Source organism: Plecotus auritus (genome assembly GCF_963455305.1).
Source record: "Plecotus auritus genome assembly, chromosome: 6".
In the NCBI taxonomy this organism is placed as follows: Eukaryota; Metazoa; Chordata; class Mammalia; order Chiroptera; family Vespertilionidae; genus Plecotus; species Plecotus auritus.
Genome location: NC_137773.1, coordinates 93824223 through 93843871, shown reverse-complemented (window position 1 = coordinate 93843871; position 19649 = coordinate 93824223). Strand labels below are relative to the sequence as shown.

Below are 19649 nucleotides of genomic sequence, written 5' to 3'. Positions count from 1 at the left end.
GTAGACCCCCCCCCCATCCGTACTCCAAACCTTGACCCGGCCCTCCCCCACCCAAGCCGCCCCTCCAGACGCTACCGCAGGGCGGGGCCCGGGACCCTGCACCCGGTCCAGCTGCGCCAGAGGTGCCCGCGCTGCGCCTTCCTGCCAGGGATGGGGCTGAATGGGGAGCATGGTGGGGTTGAGGTTGGGGGGTACTCTGGAAAGGATTGCGATGGGGGGGAAGGGGCTGCTCTGGGTCGGGGGTTGCAGTGCCTTTGTCTGCTGGCGCTGTGGGCTCTGGCAGCTCAGAGGGGGTAAGGGAAGAAGGGGCGGGTGGGGGCTTGGCACCTTCAGAACAATAGCCGAAGCCTGGCCTCTCCCCCACCCCCACCCCCCGTGCCGCGTGCTCAGGCCTGGCTCATATGCTCAGTCACTGCGGCGGCGGCGGCGGCGTGGGGGGATTGAGAGGAATTTAGGGGCTGGGGGCTCCCTCCTCGGAAGCTTGAACCTGAAGGGCAGAAAGAAGGCGGAGTATTTTTATCATAGCACAAACTCCCCCCAACACAGAAAATAGTGACACACAGCATCACGTAGGACATGAAGACACACACACATATACACACAACAGCCCTAGTGGCCCAGATACATCCGGGAAGCGCCACGCATACCCAGCCAGCCAGTGGCCATAGGTCAGAGACCTGCACAGACACACAGGGGCACCCCCAATGTCACACAATAACAAACCCACAGGTACACTATTTTGTACACCAAATAAGATGTTACCTGTATGATTACCTGTAACACACATGATTTTGCTAACAGAGATGCACACAGACACACGTGGCAATGACATCCATGCATCCAGTGTTACAACACATATCATCTAAGCATGTCACATGCTATGTCACAGGGATGCCAGAATAAATAGATACAGGTTCTCTTGCAGAGAATGAGATACACAATATCACACATTATCACATGCAAGACTCATACAGGGATTGTCACACACAATGGCATGCTCAGACATGCCCAGTGTCACAGGGAGTTAAACCTACACACAGTAAATGCCACTCGTGGACACTCATGGTGAATGTCACATGCAGACACAAGGACAGCATCTCATACAAACTTTGCCGCATAAAGACATAGGCACGCCTGGAGCAGAAATCATGCATCAGGCAGATGTTACAGCACACACTGGCATATCCATCATGCACCAGTGACATTACACATTGTGTCATATAGACACACAAAAGTACAGGTTGTGTCACACAAGTCAAACACAAGGACTGTCACACATGATGTCACACTAGGATGTGCCCAGTGCTGAACTCACACACTGGGTGCCTGCCACACATGGATACAGCATGTCTCGCACAGACCTAGATATACAGACACTCGGTATCTCCAGCAGTGTCACATAGATAACATGACTATTACTCCATGACTGAAACTATACCCCACATGGTCACACATGGTTCCCACTGGATGTCTTTCACACACACATCACACCTGCATCCCCTCCATTCAATCTTGTATCCTCTTTGACTGTCTCCTCCTCTGAGTAGTTTTCTGGGGGCCCTTCCCAGAATAGGAGGGCGACTGGTTGGGCTCAAAAACTCCCCGGGCTGCGGCCTGGCACCTTTGCCTCCCCTTCCCTGCAGCTGCCGTACCAGCAACCGGAAAAGCCTCATCCTGACCAGCACTTCGCCCACGCTGCCGCGACCCCACTCCCCACTGCCTGGACACTTGGGTGAGACAGGTGGTGGGTGTGGACCAGAATAGAGGAGGCGTGGCCACAGGAGAGGGGTGTGTTCATGCTGCAGGAGGGGTGGGCCGAGTCTGGACAGAGGATAGCGTGCAGTCCGCAATAGGGCGGTTATTGGTTTGCGGAGCTAGATTGTTAAGGGGATGGGGCAGAATGAAGGATCCATACCTGAGGGGCGTAGCTATGGCAGAGGATGGCAGTATCGACCTGAAGGGGCTGTGCTAACTCCATATCCAAAACATCTTCGAAAGGCGGGGCCACAGCTAAGGGGGCGTGGCCCACTCAATTTGGGACTAGAGTAAAGAGGGAATAGCTGCTGCCTGCAACCCGCTTTGGGGATCAGGTAGTCTGATGGGGTTGCCACCCAGCCCAGCCTAAAGATCCCCCTCTTTCCTGACACAGGTAGCAGTCCCCTGGATAGCCCCCGCAACTTCTCCCCCAACACCCCTGCCCACTTCTCGTTTGCCTCTTCCCGAAGGTGAGTCCCTGTCCGCTGGGCCCCAGAACCCTGGTCGGACTCTCCCCACCCACCGTCTGGGCTGCCATCTGTTCCCTTCCTAATTGGACCTGAGTCAGGACCGGAGGGATCCGCTGAGTGCCCCAAGGTCCCAGCGGGAACCAGCGCCCAGCCTTGGGGGCGGGGCCTATAAGAGGGTGGGGCCAACCGCCTGTGCGAAATCCGGGGCGGGAAGGGGTTTCCTTCGCTGAGCAGCGGAAGCCCTGGGTCCGCTTCGCGCCTAGCGCTGCTGGCCAGGTGTTTCCATAGCAACAGGACGGGGGACAACAGAGATGAAGTGCGCAAGCGCAGACTACGCGGTGCCCTTCTAGAAACTCTTGATCCCCACTGTGGGGGAGGGCGCCTAGGGCTATTTCTTGAGAGCCCAGGAGGAGGAATCTCAGGTTTCCCTCTAGGGAGGGGGTGTCTGCGTGTTTCTGAGTGTCTCTAAATGCATTTTCTGGGGCCTCTGGCAAAATTGGCGGAGGCAGAGAGATTCCTTGAATATTTGGGAGAGAAACTTCTGGGAGTCACCAGTGTGTTTGGAGGGGTCTCTTTTTCTTTGAACTTGACTCATTCTAAAAGCGTTGTCCGAACACATGCTGTGTTCTGGGAGGTGAGCATAGGGGGAACGACACCTCCTCTGTCCTCAGAGTTGAGTTGGGGTGGCAGGCCAGAGAGCCAGGATTACTGCAGAGGCTAGCGAAGACTGTGGTGTGGGAGTCACAGGAGACTGTGAGGACAGAGGACAGTGGGTGGGCAGGGGATCTTCTAACCCAAAGGCCCATGCCCAGAGGACATTTCCCTGGGGAGAGTGGAGGAAGGCCTCTCTTGTCCGTGGAATTCATCTGAGAGGAATGGAAACCAGAAAATGACTCCAAGATTGGGCCTAATGTGGCCACCTGCATGGAGGGTGGGCTGAGCGAGGGCAGTGCCTGGAAGGAGGAAGGAGGGAGGAGTCCAGTGTGTGGGAGTGTGTCCTTGTGAGTGTGCCATCGATGTATGCCAATGTGTGGGAGTGTAAGTTTGTGAGGTTGTGAATATGTGAAGCAGCCTGTGCCTACACATGTGTCCATGGAGAATATGTATCAGCATGTGTGTGTGAACGTGTGTGAGTGTGAATGTGTATGTGTACCTGTAGGGTTGTAAATGTTTGTGAATATGTGATGGAATATGCACCTCCCTGTGTGTCTCCATGTGAATGTGTAATCTGTGTGGGGGTGTGAATGAGTGTGTGGCTGTGTGAGAGTTTGAATGTGTGACAGTGCGTGAGGGTATCTTGAATGTATGTGTGAATGTAAAAGAGTAGATAAAGTGTGTGTGAGGGAGTGTGTAGCTGTGTGTGTATTAGAGTGCAAGTATTGGGGATTTTGTAAGTGTCTATGTGTATATGTGATTGGATGCCTGATTTTACGAGTGCAATTGTGTTAGGGTGGAAAGTGTGATATTTGGGTCCATGTATGGTTCACCTGTGAAAGTGTGTGACTCAGTCCATGAACACGTCACACTAACACTAGTGGGTATGGCCAGGAGAGTGACTGTGTCCGATGTGAGAGCCTGTTTTAGTGTGTGTATGTCTGAGAAGACCCAAGGGGTCTGCTTCTGTGAGCTTTCTCATGGGGAGATCCTCTGGGGTTGATTTTTGGGGTCCTCTGGGATTACTTTTTTGAATGGGCTGTTCTGGTCCTCGTTGGGGTCCTTGCTGGGGGCCAGTGTGGCCAAGTATGGCAGGAGAGGAGGGTTCTGGGAAGGAGCAGAGGAGACTGGTGCCTGACTAGAAGACTTCCCCTTTACCTCCTTGACTTGGAGAGCCTTCAGGAATCTCAGAGCACAGATATACTTCCCCAGCCCCTGCCCTGGCCATGGCCAGTGGCTTCTCTCACAGCCTGAGAGGTGGAGGGGACTGGTGGGACCTGGTAGCCTCTGAGCACCTTGGCTGGATTCCAGGGCGGACGGACGCCGTTGGTCTCTGGCTTCGCTCCCTTCGTCTGGCTATGGCACCAACACGCCCAGCTCCACTGTCTCGGTGAGTGTCGTATGGGTGGGCAGGGGATCTTCCAACAAAAGGCCCATGCCCAGGCCAGCGGCTGGACTGGCCTTCATGAGTGTTTTGGGTTTTTCTTGTCCTTGAAGAATCACCTGTCCATCTATTAGTGAGTTGCAGGTCCCACCCTTCCACCCCCAGCCCTGTTCTCTACCCTCACTATAACGTTTTGGGGATCCTATTCATCACCAACTTATTTTACAGATAATGACATGAAGCCATTTGCCAAGTGTCCAAAGCTAGCCAAGACCAGTGTCTTCCCTTTACCCAGAGCCCATTTGCTCACCCACTGCAATACCCAAAGTCCCTCTGTCCATCTGCCCCCTTTTCTACCTGTGTGTCTGGTTTGCTCCTCCATCCACTGGAATGCTGTTGAGCAGACATTTAGTATGTGACTGTCATGTGGTGGGTGAGCTCTACAAGGTGAGCAGGGTCCAATGATTCACAAAGCCCTCATGGAGGGAGATAGACCAGTAAGAAGGCATTTACAACGTGGGGGATTGGAGCTGTGATGGGAGTAGTATAAGGGGAAGTGATAGCAGAGAGGCGGCAACTGACTTAGCTAGGGGAGAGTCAAGTAGGCTTCCTGGAAGAGTTGACATTGAAGCCAAGATGAAGGATCAGCAGGAATTTGGAAGGTGGAGGAAGGGAGGGAAGGGTGTTCAAGGAATGGGAAACAACAGAGAACTGGCTGCATTGGGAAAATTAAAAATAACCTTGTGCAGTTGGACTTTGGGTTGGAAGTAGAGGAGTCGAGGTGAGGCAGGCCAACACCCTGATTATGCTGGGGCCTGTTGGCCAGGGCAGGGAGGTGGATTTTATTCTAAATGTAGGGGGAAATCATAGAAAGGCTTTTTTTTTTTTTTAGCATATTAAAATTTCAATCTGAACTATTTGACATTATGCTTTTGTAGGCCATAGATTATGTGCATTTAAAATTTATTTTAGTAGATATTGATGGGGTAGGGAGGTTTTTTGTTTTTGTTTTTGTTTGTTTTTAGTATATTTTATCGATTTTTACAGAGAAGAAGGTAGAGGGAGAGAGAGTTAGAAACATCAATGAGAGAGAAACATCAATCAGCTGCCTCCTGCACATGCCCTACTGGGGATGTGCCCGCAACCAAGGTACATGCCCTTGAGCAGAATCGAACCTGGGACCCTTGAGTCTGCAGGCTGACGCTCTATCCACTGAGCCAAACCAGTTAGGGTGGGGTAGGGAGTTTTAGGCAGGGGAGTGAGTGATGTGATGTTTAAAAAGAGCATTCTGGCCCTAGCTGGTTTGGCTCACTGAATAGAGCATTGGCCTGTGGACTGAAGGGTCCCAGGTTTGAATCCAGTCAGGGGCACAGGCCTGGGTTGCAGGCTCTATCCCCAGTAGGGGGTGTGCAGGAGGCAGCCAATCAATGATTCTCTCTCATCATTGATGTTTCTAGCTCTTTCTCCCTTTCCCTTCCTCTCTGAAATCAATAAAAAAATTTTTTTTAAAAAAAGAGGATTCTGCCTACAGAATCAAGTAGATGTCCTTGTGTCTCTCCAGTGATATCTGTGGGTCTGTGTTTGTCCTGACTGCATGCCAGGCCCTGACCAAGGACCAAGCGGAGCCAATCCTTGCCCTCAACCAGAGCAGCCAGTAATAACAAATAAATAAGTACAGGAGTCGAGGTAACACAGGCTGAGACCCTGATTTTGCTGGGGCCTATTGCCCAGGGCGGGGAGGTGAATTTTATTCTAAATGTAAGGGGAAGTCATAGAAAGGCTTTTTACATGAAGATGTAATAAGTCAGGAGATAAATACAGCAAGAATAAACAACAAGGGCAAGCATAGGAAGAGATAGGTGTGTGTTCAGAGGAGGCCTCTCTGAGAGGTGACCTTTAATCCATAGTAGATGTGCTCCAGGCAGAGGGAACAGTCAGTGCAAAGGCCCTGAGGCAGGGGAGTGTCTGCCTTGTTCAAGGTTTATCAGGAAGCCATAGCCCAACTGGCATGACTCCATGGTTGAGCCAGTCGACCTATGAACCAGGAGGTTATGGTTAGATTCCCAGTCAGGGCACATGCCTGGGTTACAGGCTCAATCCCCAATGTGAGGTGTGCAGGAGGCAGCTGATCAGTGATTCTCTCTCATCATTGATCTCTCTCTCTCTCTCTCTCTCTCTCTCGCTCGCTCGCTCGCTCGCTCTCCCTTCCTCTCTGAAAAAAAGAAAAGAAACAGGAAGCCATAGCTCTGTGGCTGGAATAGAGCAAGTAAGGGGGGAGAGTGGGCAGAGGTGAAGACCGAGAGACAGGGCCAGATGTTAGTGCAGAACCTTGTGGGGTGTGGGAGGGACTTTAGTGTTCATTCTGAGTCAAGTGGGAGCCATGGAGGGTTCTGAACAGAGAAGGAATGTGACTTGACTCTCCGGTTTTCACAGGCTCTCTCTAGTCATATCTATGTCTGTGTTACTGTTATCCGTGTCTGTCCTCATCCCTCTGTTGCCTGGAGTCCCAACCTGGGCCCTGGGACATCCCGGATCATAGTCCTAATCAGGTCCTAATACCAACCTTGCCAGTAGTCCATCCACCCCAGGAATCCGAGTCCAGGGTCCCAAGATCTTAGGGGCCCCGCAGTAGCTCTGACCCTTGTTCTGCCCCTCCCCCAGTCTTCCTGCTCCTCCCAGGAGCGCCTCCACCAGCTGCCCTACCAGCCCACCGTGGACGAGCTCCACTTCCTCTCCAAACACTTCGGCAGCACCGAGAGCATCACGGATGAGGATGGCGGCCGCCGCTCCCCAGCTGTGCGGCCCCGCTCGAGGAGCCTCAGGTGGGCCGGCATCCCCCAACTCCAAGCGAGTCTGGGGGCTTGTGCACTGTGAGACCCCAGTCCCCGTGAACAGGCAGAGGACTGGACAGGATGGGCTTCTCTCCTACAGCCCCGGGCGCTCCCCCTCCTCTTATGACAACGAGATCGTGATGATGAACCACGTCTACAAGGAGAGGTTCCCGAAGGTGAGGCGGGGTCGGAGGCAGCTGTGGGGAGGCTGGGCGGCCGCAGCACTGCTCGCCTTAGCTCCGCGCGTCCCCTGGTGGCCGGCGCGCTCAGCGCAGGCTCCTGCGGCCACCCTTGGGCTAAGCCCAGCCCCGCGCGCTCACGCTGCCTGGCCTCCCTCCTCCCGCAGGCCACCGCGCAGATGGAGGAGAAGCTGCGTGACTTCACCCGCGCCTATGAACCTGACAGCGTGCTGCCGCTGGCCGATGGCGTGCTCAGCTTTATCCACCACCAGATCATCGAGCTGGCCCGGGACTGCTTGACCAAGTCCCGCGATGGCCTCATCACCACCGTCTACTTCTACGAATTGCAGGAGAACCTAGAGAAGCTACTGCAGGATGTGAGTGCTCGGGGAGGCCAGCCCCATCCCAGACTCTGCACCCCAAAATCAGGCCAATGCCATCCTTTACCCCACACCCGCTCGCGGGGCTCCTAACACGTTCTAGGTGCTGGTGGGGAGCTGAGGATTCAGGGGTGGAAAAGAAGGACATGGTCCTGGTGAGGAAAGTAGGTATTTAACCTCCTTTAGGTCTTTACTGTCACCTTCTCATGTCGGCTTTTTATTTTTAATATTTTAGATATATTTTTATTGATTTCAGAGAGGGAGAGGGAGAGAAGAATGGAACCATCAATGATGAGAGAGAATCATTGATTGGCTGCCTCCTGCACGCCCTACTGGAGAAGGACCCAGAAACCCAGGCATGTGCCAGGATTCAAACCATGACCTCCTGGTTCATAGGTCAATGCTCACCACTGAGCCAAGCTGGCTGGGCTCAGGTTGGCTTTTTAGACCCGTCTAGTTAAAATGTCAAACTCTGGCCCTAGCCAATTTGGCTCAGTGGATAGAGGGCTGGCCTGCAGGCTGAAGTCCCAGGTTTGATTCAGCAGGAGGCAGCCGATCAATGATTCTTATCATTGATGTTTCTCTCTCTCTCTCCCTCTACCCTATTCTCTGAAACCAGTAAAATAAATAAATAAATAAATAAAATAAAATGTCAAACTCTGCTCACACTCACCACCCACTGTCTCTTTAAGATTTTACCTTAGCACTTAGCACCATCCGTCATAATGTCTGTTTTTTCTTATCTTATTTCTTGTCTTACCTACTCCAATATCAGTCCCACAGGTGGGTGATGAAATTGCCTGTTTGTTCACGGTTGTATCCTGATTGCCCTGCACGTAGTACGCGGTCAATAAATGTTGATTAAATAAATGGATGAATAAATGAAAGTAAACAAGGTGATGCCCCCATTCAATGATAATGCATAGCATTTTTTGAACATCTAGTGTGTGCTGGACACTGTGCTAGGGCACTGGGAACACAACAGTGAACAAACCAGAGAAAGATTCCTGCTTTGCTGGGGTTGATATCCTAGTATGGGAGATGGGCAGGAATAGGAAAACAGACAAATCAAGGGAGTCAATGATTTTAGCTGATGTTTAAGGCTATGAAGCAAATAGAATAGGGCAATCAGCCCTGACTGGTTTGGCTCAGTGGATAGAGCGTCGGTCTGTGGACTGAAGGGTCCCAGGTTCGATGTCAGTCAAGGGCATGTACCTCGGTTGCGGGCACATTCCCAGTAGGGGGTGTGCAGGAGGAAGCTGATCGATGTTTCTCTCTCATTGATGTTTCTTGCTCTCTATCCCTCTCCCTTCCTCTCTGTGAAAAATCAATAAAATATATTAAAAAAAAAAAAAAAAGAATAGGGCAACCAGATGGAGTGTTAGGGCTTTCCTTGTAAGGTCCAGGAGGCCTCCCTGGAGGAGGTGGCTTTGAAATTGGAAGAAGAATAATGAGGAAGTGGCAGCTATAAAAAAAAAAGCTGGGAGGAATGTGTGTTGAGCAGGTTGTGCAGCACATACAAAGGCCCTGAGGTGAGGAGGCAGTTTGGGAAATTCCAGGAGTGCAGAAGCCAAGTGACTGTACTATTTTGAGAAGATGAGGTTGGATAAGGTTATAAGGACCAGAATATAGGGCTCTGGGCTCCTAGCCCTCTGCTGAAGGACAACATGTTGGTATAATTACATACTTTGGCATCAAATCTGATTTGAGTTTGGATTTTGCCACTAGGTCCATAGGAGTCAAGAGCACAGACTTCAAACAGCATATGTTCACACCCAGCTCATTGCTTATTTACTCTGCAGCCTTTGCGAAGTCACGTAACCTCTCTGTGCCTTCTGCTATAAAAAGGGGATTCACTCATTCTTTAATGCTACAAATATTTATTAAGAACCTAGTCTGGCCGAAACCGATTTGGCTCAGTGGATAGAGCGTCAGCCTGCGGACTGAAGGGTCCCAGGTTCGATTCCGGTCAAGGGCATGTACCTTGGTTGCGGGCACATCCCCAGTGGGAGGTGTGCAGGAGGCAGCTGATCGATGTTTCTATCTCTCTCTCCCTCTCCCTTCCTCTCTGTGAAATATCAATAAAATATATTTAAAAAAAAAAAAAAAAGAAGAACCTAGTCTGAGGCCAGCACTGACCTAGAAGCTGAAGAGTCCCTGCCCTAGGGGAGCTGACATTCTAGCAGGAAGAAACAGAAGATAAACAATAGGCATCAGGGCTGGGACTAGGATGAGGCATGTGATTAATTCCCCCCAGCCCCCAGAACATTAAAGTAATTACTGAAGAAGCTGCAAAGTAGGTATATTAAAACAATCTAGTAGGTATTTATTTATTTGTTTTTAATCTATTTTTATTTATTTCAGAGAGGAAGGGAGAGGGAGAGAGAGATAGAAACATCAATATGATTTGCCCTAGCTGGTTTGGCTCAGTGGATAGAGCGTTGGCCTGCAGACTGAAGGGTCCCAGGTTCGATTCCAGTCAAGGGCACATACCCTGGTTGTGGGTTCGATCCCCAGTGGGGGGCATGCAGGAGGCAGCCGATCAGTGATTCTCCTCATTGATGTTTCTCTCCCTCTCTCCCTCTCCCTTCCTCTCTGACATTAATATAAATATATTTAAAAAAAGAAACATCAATGATGAGAGAGAATCATTGATCGGCTGTCTCCTGCACTCCCGCTACTGGGGATCAAGCCCGCATCCCTTAACATTGTTTTAGGTTAAATATTTTATTTATAATTAAACCAGAATTTGTTATACTTTTACTTTCCTGGTTTTAGTGGAAACAAACTTATCAATAATAACATTTTTATAAAAACCATTAAAGATTTTAAAAGCCCACATAGAGTGTCACTTACTTTCCCTTTTGCTTCAAGCTCCAATATGCCTGTGCACAGCACTCATTGCATCCTGTCCATATTTAAATTTTGCTCTTTTGCTTGTCACGCGTTTTTTGCATTTATTTCGATTTTTCAAATATCGCATTAAAGTGTTAGTGATCTTTTTTTTTTTTAATATATTTTATTGATATTTCACAGAGAGGAAGGGAGAGGGATAGAGAGCTAGAAACATCGATGAGAGAGAAACATCGATCAGCTGCCTCCTGCACACCTCCCACTGGGGATGTGCCCGCAACCAAGGTACATGCCCTTGACCGGAATCGAACCCGGGACCTTTCAGTCCGCAGGCCGACGCTCTATCCACTGAGCCAAACCAGTTAGGGCTAAGTGTTAGTGATCTTGAAGAGTAAGGTTTTTGGTGCCAAGGTGCGTGCCTCTTCCCCCTCACCCTGATGAGCATGATAGAAAAGCTAGTATGTGACCTGTTGGAAGGGTCTTCATGTGATAGAAAAAGGAATAGGGTAATGGTGATTGAGGTGCTGCCAGGAAGTGGGGTGCAATTGTAGATTGGGGTGGGGAGATGAACTCCATCCGCTTGCCCTGTTCTGTTTGCTTCATAGCCTTAAGCATCAGCGGAAATCATTGACTTCCTTGATTGGTTTGTTTTATGTTCCTGTCCATCTCCCATCCTAGGGTATGAACCCCAGGAAGGCAGGAATCTTTCTCTGTGTTCCCAGTGCCATTCCGTTGCATGGAGGTGACAACCATGTGGCAACCTGAAGGAGAAGTAGAGAGCCACTCGGGGATCTGAGGGGAGAGCCAGTCAGTCAGAGGGATTCTAACTCAGCTCACATGATAGGGCTGCTCTGAACATGAATTGAATGAGTGAAGGTGTTTGGACAGTGCCTACTATAATAATAGTGATCATTCTTTTTACTGTGAGGCTTGCGCCTCGGTTTTCTCACCTATAAAATGGGACAACAGTAGCAGTGTGTAGCCAGTGGGATTGGCTGAGGCAGGGCTTGTGTAAAATTTGCCACAATCCCACCCCCAGGCCAACCACATTTGTGCTCCCCTTCCCAGGCTTATGAACGTTCTGAGAGCTTGGAGGTGGCCTTCGTCACCCAGTTGGTGAAGAAACTGCTCATTATCATCTCTCGCCCTGCAAGGCTGCTGGAATGCCTGGTGAGGGGGCTGGGAGAGGGGAGGGGGCTGGCGGGGGCCCCTCCGAGCCCACCGCGAGCCCGCCCCTGCCCTGCCTCAGGAATTCAACCCCGAGGAGTTCTACCACTTGCTAGAAGCAGCCGAGGGCCACGCCAAGGAGGGGCACCTGGTCAAGACAGATATCCCTCGTTATATCATCCGCCAGCTGGGCCTCACCCGGGACCCTTTTCCAGGTGACAGCTGGGGACACAGGGGACTGGAGGTGAATCCACGGGGACCCCAGCCTCCACTCACTCTCAGTCCCTTCCTAGATGTGGTGCATCTGGAGGAACAGGACAGTGGCGGCTCCAACACGCCAGAGCAGGACGACCTGTCTGAGGTAAGGCCAGGCCGGGTAGATATTTTGATCTCTGCTCCGAGCCTCAGTTTCCCCATTTGTCAAATGGGTTAATAATAGGTCTTCCTCCATGGGCCTTTTTCTTTTTATGGTAAATTACACATAACATAAAATTTATCACTTTAACCATTTTAAAACGAACAATTTCGTGTTTTTAGTACATTTACAACTTGTGCAGCCATCACCTCTATCTAGTCCTGGAGGATTTTCATCACGCTGAAAGGAAATATACCCATTAACAGTTATCCTCCATCTCCCCTCCCCTGGCTCATGGCAATCACTGACCTGCTTTCTGTCTTCATGGATACGCTTGTTCTGAACATCTCATACACATGGAATTATTCACTCTGTGGGCCTTTGTGTCGGCAAAGTGTTCTCAAGTTTCATTCATGTTGTAGCATGAATCAGTGCTTCATTCCTTTTTATGACTGAACTAGAGGCCCGATGCACGACGATTCGTGCAAGAATGGGCCTTTCTTCCCCTGGCTGCCGGCATCGCCTTCGCTCTGGCCGGAGCAGCCTTTCAGCTCTGGCCTGGAGCCGCCTTCCTGCCTTCCCATACTGCCCAGAGGCCTGGAGCAGCTGGGGTGGTGCAGAATGCCTGCGTCGTTGCCATGGCGACGATGCAAGCGTCCTGCCCCACCCCCGGCCACTTGGTGCCTGCGTATGCAAATTAACCCACCATCTTTGTTGGGTTAATTTGCATACTCACTCCTGATTGGCTGGTGGGTGTCACAAAGGTACAGTCAATTAGCATGTTACTCTTTTATTAGGTAGATACTATTTCATTGTATGGATATACCATATTTGTTTATCCATTGTCCACTGGTGGACATGGGGGTTGCTTCCATTTTTTGGCTGTTGTGTAAATAGTGCTGCTGTGAACATTTGTGTACAAGTATTTGTCTTGAACAACTGTTTCAATTCTTTTGGTATATACCTAGCAGTGGAATTGCTGGGCAATAGGGTAATTATTTGTTTAATTTATGGAGGAACCATACATGGGGTTTTGAGTGAGTTGAGCGTCTTTCTGTGCTAAGAGCTCAGTGTAGTAAAATATGCCACAATCCCACTGCCAGGCCAGCCACACTTTGGCAGATGTTTCAAATGTCTAGTAGAAACTATCTGCCATAGGCCATGCGTGCGCTTCGTCTAAACTATCTAGTGTTTTTCAAAACTTTGAAGCAAAACATAGAAATCAGAAGATTTTTGCCTCAAATCTGGGGTTGGGCCTTCTTTTGAAAAAAAAAAAAATCAGAAGTTCTAACAACACTATGGTGGGACCAGCTGGCACTGAGTTTGGGCTGCCCTATGATATGGGGTACCTGCCCCCAGTCACCCATGGCCTCCACCTGGCCTGCCTCGCCCCTGAAGGCATTTAGGCATTTGTTTCAGATTGTATCTATTAACATACATACACACACACACACACACACACACACACACACCCCTTTCCTATATATATGTAAATATATATATATTTAAAAGAATCTCACTATACATGCCATTTGTTTAATTTTTTGAATAGGTAATGGAATGACATCACTCAAAAGTCTAAAACTCTAAAAAGGTATTTATCTTTAATTGTTGTTTGTAGGATTCTACATATCCATTTAATCAAACTTGCTAATTGAGTGAATCAAATCTTCCATCTCCCTATTCTTTTTTTCCTTTCTCCTGATTGATCTCATAGTTTCTGAGATATGTGTTAAATCCTTGTTTTGAGCTATTTCTCCCTATAATTCTGTCAGATATTTTTAGGCTACCTTTTTTTTTTTTCATTCATGTATTCCACAACCAAAGTTATAACTTAAAAGTCATAACATTTTTAAAAGATAAAGGAGAGTTTGTATCACAGCTGCATTAATAAAATAGGCATTGGCCTAAAATACAACATGAAACAGGTGTTCTGTTCCCATGGTGGAATAAATACATAATAATTACACATGAAATTTCACTAAAGGTCTGAGATGAGGCAATATCCCTTTGAAACAAACTATCCAGTGGATAGAGGTATGCTGCCCATAATTTCTATGAACATTTTACTACAAGATGGAAAACTCCCCAAGGTAACTACAAACTCAAACCCCTTGTCTCATGCACCTGGCCTTGGCTTTTGTCTTCCTTCCTCAGACATATCCAAATCCAGAAAGGCTTCTGCACCCCATGCTCAAAAACGCCACCATTAGTCCCCAAGGACCTCAGCACAAACTGCTGTTAATAAGCCCATATGCAGCCCTAGCTAGTTTGGCTCAGTGGATAGAGCCTTGGCCTGTGGACTGAAGGGTCCCAGGTTCGATTCCGGTCAAGGGCACATACCTTTGTTGCAGGTTTGATCCCTGCCCCGGGTTGGGATGCATTCGGGAGGCCACCAATTGATATTTCTCTCTGTGTGTCTCTCCCCCTTCCTTCCACTCTCTCTAAAAATCAATGGAAAAATATCCTCAGGCGAGGATTAACAAAAAAATAAATAAATAAATAAATAAGCCTATATGCAGTCTCCAGGGAAATCAGCTGCATCAACTCGAAGAACCGCAGCATTTCTTTGAACATTAGTTTTAACTGTCCAATTAGCTCTTTCAGGCCAGGTTCTTTTCATAAACAAACCAAAATATTGTCTTATTATCTTCATTTTTTCTTGCAAAATGTTAAGCAAGCCATTCAAGTAAAAAAAAAATTTTTTACAGAAACCATAAAAATTCAAAGGTTTTATGCCAAAAAGGAACCAGTTCTTTGCAGCCTAACTCATTTGTTTCTGGGCTGTGAAGAGGGAGATGAGGCCTACCACTGTCATGCCTTGGTGGTCTGGTGAACATTTGTTCAGGCAGGCATCATTTTAGGTGGATGGGCACACCATAGAGTTCTGGAAAATTTTCTGCAGTCCTGGAACTTTGTTTTTCCAGGCATAATCATATGCAGTAAGATCAGAAGTTGGTGTGGCGAATATGATGTGGCAGTGCTTCTGTGGAAACCACAGACTTTAATCCCTTCCGGTTATAGGCATCAGAAGCCTATGCTCCCACCAATTTCTGCGTGAAGCCACTAAACTTATAGTACACTAGAGGCCCGGTGCATGAATTTGTTCACAGGTAGGGTCTAGCTGGCCCACCCCAATGGGGGCCCCATTGGGCCGGGCCAGCGGGGGGGAGGGGCCGTGGTAGGTTGGCTGGCTGGCCCTGCCCATAATCAGGGTGTTGGGGGCCCAATGGGGGCTGGGCCAATGTGGGGAGGGCAGATGCGGGTGTGGGGCGGGGAGCGATTGAGGCCCAGATCAGGCCAGTTGGCTGCCACAGTACATGTCATAGCCACCGATCGTTCCGGTTGTTCTGCCATTCCGGTTGCTGGGCATATATATATATAATTATATATATATATATATATATATATATATATATATATATATATATATATATATATAGATGATGCCCTGTGTTTGGCTATTCACAGCTGTTGCCTGTGAGACTGCCCCAAGGAAGGTTTAGGCTACATTCTTAGGAACATATCAGTTCAATATTTTTAAAAAATATGTTTTTATTGATTGAGAGAGAGAAGGGGGGGAGAGAGAAACACTGATGTGAGAGAGAAACATCAATCAGTTGCCTTGAGCCTGCACCTCCACCAGGATCAAACCCACAACTGGGTATTTGCCCTGACCAGGGATCGAGCTGTTGACCTTTCAGTGCACAGGACTATGCTAACCAACTGAGCCACACTGGCCAGGGCTCATTATTTTTTTAATCTCATAGACCTTTTTGTGTAATATTTATGTTCATAATCTCTTTGTCCCCAAGAAAAATAAAAATAATTTTCTAAAAAGGTAGACAGTGAAAAATCTTAGATCCACCCTTGTCCTTTACTGCCCTATGTGTCCCTCAGATATTATTAGTATATGTGTTGCTGAGTACTTCCCAAATATGATTACATAGTTCTATTTTGCCACTTTTTTATAACTCTTTTTTTTTTAAAATATATTTTATTGATTTTTTACAGAGCGGAAGGGAGAGGAGGGATAGAGTTAGAAACATCGATGAGAGAGAAACATCGATCAGCTGCCTCTTGCACGCCCCCTACTGGGGATGTGCCCGCAACCAAGATACATGCCCTTGACCGGAATCGAACCTGGGACCCTTGAGTCCGCAAGCCGATGCTCTATCCACTGAGCCAAACCGGTTTTGGCTATTTTGCCACTTTTTTAATACAAAAGCATACAGTACATATTATTATTTGCTTTCCCCCGCCACCTAATAAAATACTTGGGAGAAGTTTCTGAATCAATATGCTGATAGAATTCTGATTTTTTAAAAAATATATTTTTTTAAATATATTTTATTGATATTTTACAGAGAGGAAGAGAGAGGGATAGAGAGCCAGAAACATCGATGAGAGAGAAACATCCATCAGCTGCCTCCTGCACACCCCCCACTGGGGATGTGCCCGCAACCAAGGTACATGCCCTTGACCGGAATCAAACCCGGGACCCCCCAGTCCGCAGGCCGACGCTCTATCCACTGAGCCAAACCGGTTTCGGCTTAAAAAATATTTTTATTGATTTCAGAGAGGAAAGGAGAGGGAGAGAGAGATAAAAACATCCATGATGAGAGAGAATTATTGATCGGCTGCCTCCTGCACACCCCCTACTGGGAAATGAGTCCTCAATCCCAAGCCTTGACCGGGAATCGAACCTTGACCTCCTAGTTCATAGGTCAATGCTCAACCACTGAGCCATGCTGGCTGGGCAATTTCCCATTCTTTTTAATTGGGTCACAATATTCCTTTATTCAAATGCCCATGTGTTTATATAACCAATTTCCTATCGATGAACATGTCAATTGTTTCTAATATTTGCAATGAGCAAGGTAGTACATATGTCATTTTCACATATGCAAGCCTATGTAGAATTATTTCAAAAGTGAAATTGCTGGATCAAAGGGAATGTACATTTATAATTCTATATACACAAAAGTACCTTCTGTGGGGGTTATACCAATGTATTCTTTCAAAAGCAAGGTATAAAAATACCTGTTTCTTCACAACTTTACCTACAGAGTGTGTCAGCCTTTTGGATTTTTTTCTTTTTTATCCTTTTGCCAATCAGCTAGATGAAAAATGGTATCTTGGGTAGTTTTAATTTGCCCTCTGACATTATATGTGTGGTTGAGCATCTTTTCATATGGTTAAGAGCTCTAAATTCTAGTTCACAGATCTTGCCTATTTTTTCTCTTCAATTGTTAGGCTTCTAGTTATGGATTTCTGGGAGTTCTTTCTATATTAGGGTGATTATTTTGTAGGCGTCTTTCCTAATGGAAAAAAGTTGGGAATATAGCTTCAAAGTCAGACAGTCTTGGGTTCAAGTCCTGATTTTGTTGCTTCCTCACTGTGGCACTGGGATGAAGGATGCATCCCCACCCTGCCTCGGTTTCCCCATGGATAATGGGATAACAAGAGTCTCCCTCTTACCATGATGATGGTGGTGGTCTCACCTTTCCCCTTCAGGGCCGCAGCAGCTCCACCAAGGTTAAGAAACCGCCTGGAGAGAATGACTTTGACACCATCAAACTCATTAGCAATGGTGCTTACGGGTGAGCCACCTGGGGCTCTGGCAGGGGGAGGGTAGCGGAGGCCGGGTGTCTCGAGGTGATGGCCGGTCCTCGCTCTCTCCCCCTGCAGCGCTGTCTACCTGGTGCGGCACCGGGACACGAGGCAGCGCTTCGCAATGAAAAAGATCAACAAGCAGAACCTGATCCTGCGCAACCAGATCCAGCAGGCGTTTGTGGAGCGCGACATCCTCACCTTTGCTGAGAACCCCTTTGTGGTCAGCATGTTCTGCTCCTTTGAGACCCGGCGCCACCTCTGCATGGTCATGGAGTACGTGGAAGGTGTGGCTGCCTGCAGAGCTGTAGGGAGCAGGGAGGTTCACGCTGGTCAGGGCTGCTGAGTGGCCTGCCTGAGCCCCAGTCACCATATTGACTCTCCACCTATTTATCCATCCAGTCATTGACCATCCATTCCATCTGTTTATTTCTATCCAGCCATCTATTTAGTTTATCTGTTTTCATTTTATTCAATATAGAAACATCCATCCAATTATCCATTTATCCATCCATTCTTCCATCTATTCATTTGCTAATCCATCTGTTTTTCCACCCATACATCTGTTTATCCATTATACATCTTTTTTTTTTTTTTTTAATCCTCACCCGTGGATATTTTTCCATTGGTTTTTTAGAGAGAGGGGAAGACAGAGAGAAATACCGATGTGAGAGAAACACATTGGTTGGTTGCCTCCTGCACGGGCACTGACCAGGGCCCGGGCCAGGGAGGAGCCTGCAACCGAGATATGAGACACATGCCCTTGACCGGAATCAAATCCTGGACCCTTCGGTCCTCAGGCTGATGCTCTACCCACTGAGCCAAACTGGCTAGGGCTATTATACATCTATTTTTTTAAAAAAAGTAATAGACTTCATTTTTTAGAGCAGTTTTAGGTTTCCAGACTAAGTAATTAGAAAGTACATCGAGTTCCCGCATACCCCTTTCCTCCAGTCTCCCTATTATTTACAACTTGCATTCGTGTGGTACATTTGTTATAATTTATGAACCAATATTGATACATTATTAACTGAAGTCCATAGTTTTATTTTAGATGCACTCTATGTTGCACATCTATTTTTCATTCACCCATCTTTTTATATGTCTGGCCATTTATTCATTCATCAATTTATTCACCCACTTACACACCATCCATCCATCTACCAATACCTATTTATCTATTTATTAATCCACCATCCACCCATCCATCCATCCATTTACTATCTGTATTTTTTAAAATATATTTTATTGAATTTTTACAGAGAGGAAGGGAGAGGGAGAGAGAGTTAGAAACATCGATGAGAGAGAAACATCGATCAGCTGCCTCCTGCACACCTCCTACTGGGGATGTGCCCGCAACCAAGGTACGTGCCCTTGACCGGAATCGAACCTGGGACCCTTCAGTCCGCAGGCCGACGCTCTATCCACTGAGCCAAACCGGTTAGGGCTACTATCTGTATTTTTATTATTCATCCTAGCAGCCATCTCATCTAGCTATCTCTATCCACACATTCATCTACAATTCATCCATCAGTTTATCCAGCCATCTAGCCATTCACCCAACCACCAATGTATATATTTTTCATGTTTATCCAACCACTTATTCTTAGAGTTATCCAAATATTATTATATCATTGCCCAAACCCACACATACTATGGTTATTAGGATACACACATGATGTCATGGAGCTACAGTTATGCCACTCCTACACTTTAGTCAACCATCCATTCATTCAACAGATAACCCCTCATTGTCTCCCTTATGCCATGTGCTGTGCTAGGTGCTGGTGGCACAGTGGGGGCCAGACAGGTGCACCTCTCTCTCATGGAGGTTATATTCTGGGCCTGTCTGGCCCCCACTGTGCCACCAGCATCTAGCACAGCACATGGCATAAGGGAGACAATGAGGGGTTATCTGTTGAATGAATGGATGGTTGACTAAGGTGTAGGAGTGGCATAACTGTAAGGTGGCACTGACCTCTTTTTTTTCTGTTAGATTGTCAAATAA

The 19649-nt window shown here is 47.8% G+C and overlaps 1 protein-coding gene across 2 annotated transcripts in view; it reads left to right on the top strand.

Annotated features, from left to right (window-relative positions):
* The window catches only part of MAST1 (microtubule associated serine/threonine kinase 1), a 29027-nt gene that overhangs the window by 153 nt on the left and 9225 nt on the right, over positions 1–19649 (top strand). For both annotated transcript variants that reach the window (XM_080675187.1, XM_080675186.1), the window contains exons 2-12: positions 1644–1732; positions 2150–2225; positions 4191–4269; positions 6925–7085; positions 7195–7270; positions 7441–7650; positions 11575–11676; positions 11756–11888; positions 11967–12034; positions 17546–17631; positions 17720–17928. In XM_080675187.1, coding sequence (XP_080531313.1) covers positions 1644–1732; positions 2150–2225; positions 4191–4269; positions 6925–7085; positions 7195–7270; positions 7441–7650; positions 11575–11676; positions 11756–11888; positions 11967–12034; positions 17546–17631; positions 17720–17928 — 1289 coding nt within the window. The remainder of the gene's footprint in view (positions 1–1643; positions 1733–2149; positions 2226–4190; positions 4270–6924; positions 7086–7194; positions 7271–7440; positions 7651–11574; positions 11677–11755; positions 11889–11966; positions 12035–17545; positions 17632–17719; positions 17929–19649) is intronic.